This window comes from Cariama cristata, unplaced genomic scaffold, assembly GCF_000690535.1.
Source record: "Cariama cristata isolate BGI_N322 unplaced genomic scaffold, ASM69053v1 scaffold36182, whole genome shotgun sequence".
Classification (NCBI taxonomy): Eukaryota; Metazoa; Chordata; class Aves; order Cariamiformes; family Cariamidae; genus Cariama; species Cariama cristata.
The window spans coordinates 1-1,707 of record NW_009606088.1 but is presented as its reverse complement, the minus strand read 5'-3'; the positions used below and the strand labels follow the sequence as shown (position 1 = coordinate 1,707).

General features: G+C 53.1%; 1 protein-coding gene across 1 annotated transcript; it reads right to left on the bottom strand.

The window, feature by feature from the left end:
• Window positions 1–469: 469 nt before the first annotated feature.
• On the bottom strand, window positions 470–982 carry LOC104157167 (5-hydroxytryptamine receptor 7-like). The gene has a single exon (XM_009696234.1). The coding sequence runs from the start codon at window positions 980–982 to the stop codon at window positions 470–472; it is 513 nt and encodes a 170-aa protein (XP_009694536.1).
• Window positions 983–1,707: the final 725 nt, after the last annotated feature.

Here is a 1,707-nt window from a genome sequence, read left to right as displayed (position 1 = left end):
GCCGACGTCCTTAGCCAAGGCACAAGTCCAGGGAGCAGCAGAGCATCCCATAGGACTGATCTCCAGAAGCCCCATAACCTCAATTTTCAAAGTGCATCTGGCGGGTTTTTTTTTGTTTTCTTGAATAGTTTTATGTTCCAGCCTCCTTCCATGGAGAAGGTCAGGTCATGGGTCTGTCCTCTAGGCTCTGCTCCTCCAACCGAGGAAGAGCAATGTGAAGCAGCTGGCTAGAGGAGAAGGACTGAGCAAGCAACTTCTCTAAGTTACTTGAGAAAGCACCTTAAGCCCAGCTTTCCAAAGGGACTGAGGTGCCTAATTCCTACAGAAAGCCCCCAGCAACCCCGTGCACCTGGAAAACACATGCAGAAGCACTGATCCAACTGGGAACACAATTCCAGTGGCCCTCAGCCTCCAGAAACACCCTTATATTCGAGCCCACCTGAATACATGGCAGGTGTCTTGTCCTCCCTTACCTGTCCACACTGATGATGCACAAGGTCATGATGGAGGCGGTGCAACACATAACGTCCATGGCGATAAACACATTGCAAAAAACCTTCCCAAAGAGCCACTCTCCCCCCACCAGGTCCGTGATGGTGACGAAGGGCATGACAGCGAAGGCCACCGACAGATCGGCAGCTGCCAGGGAGACCACCAGGTAGTTGGAGGGCTGTCGAAGCTTCTTGACGATGCATACGGAGATGATGACCAGACCGTTGCCAGCGATGGTCATGAGGATGATGATGGAGAGCACTGCTCCGATGACGAACTTTTCAGTGTCCCCATAAAGCAAGATCTCCTCGCCGCAGTCCGTCACGTTGGTGAGGTTGGAGGATGGCAGGTCTGGCTCGGCTGGGACGGAGGGTTCCTCAGTCATGAATGGATTCGGGAGTGATTTCTGAGCCGGGTGCTGCTGTTCTGTGTTCTCCACAAAGAGAAGATGGTGCTCCAGAAACCGCCTGGGGCTGGCCCTTAGCAACATGCTCCGAGCTCACCGCAGCGGACAATGACACGAGTTTTCTCCCAGCAATGACACCTCCAGTGACAAACCAGAACATTTTGTCACAAACAGGCTAAGAAAATAAAATATCCGCCTCCCCAACCACCTTTTTTTTTCCCCCAAAAGCTGCGCCTGGCTCTCACGTGCTAAGCAAGAAGCCGCTTCCCAAGTCTCCTTAAAGACACACAGTTTGCTGGAGGATGCTCGGAGAAAGCTCCTCTCCACTCTTTAAGGAGCATGAGCTGCCCAATCTGCCTGCAACGGCTGCTTGATGGTCTGCAGGCTTTTCCAGCAGGACGGATAACGGCAGCCGATCGTAACTGCCCGTGTTATTCTGCGTTACTGCCGAGCTGTGCTGCTGGTCTTGCACTTCTCCTGCGCATCCGTACGTTTAAATCTCATGCAACCACATGCATATTCTTGTATGTGGATAGCGAAGAGCGTGTGACAACACAAATCGCAGCCACAAACGTGTGCACGCACATCACCGGCTGTATCTCCTGCATGCGTTAACACATAAACTTCAAAGCTGTGACTGTCAATCCATGCACACAGTGTGTAATGGCAATACACGACCGTACGTACCCGCAGGAGCACAGTCCAGAGCTGCAGTTTGCAGTGGGAGCATATCCATCCCATGCAGCCCCCCCAGGGTACCACACACAGTCAGGGCATCCCAGCCCATGCCCGGAGCCGTGAGCATCACC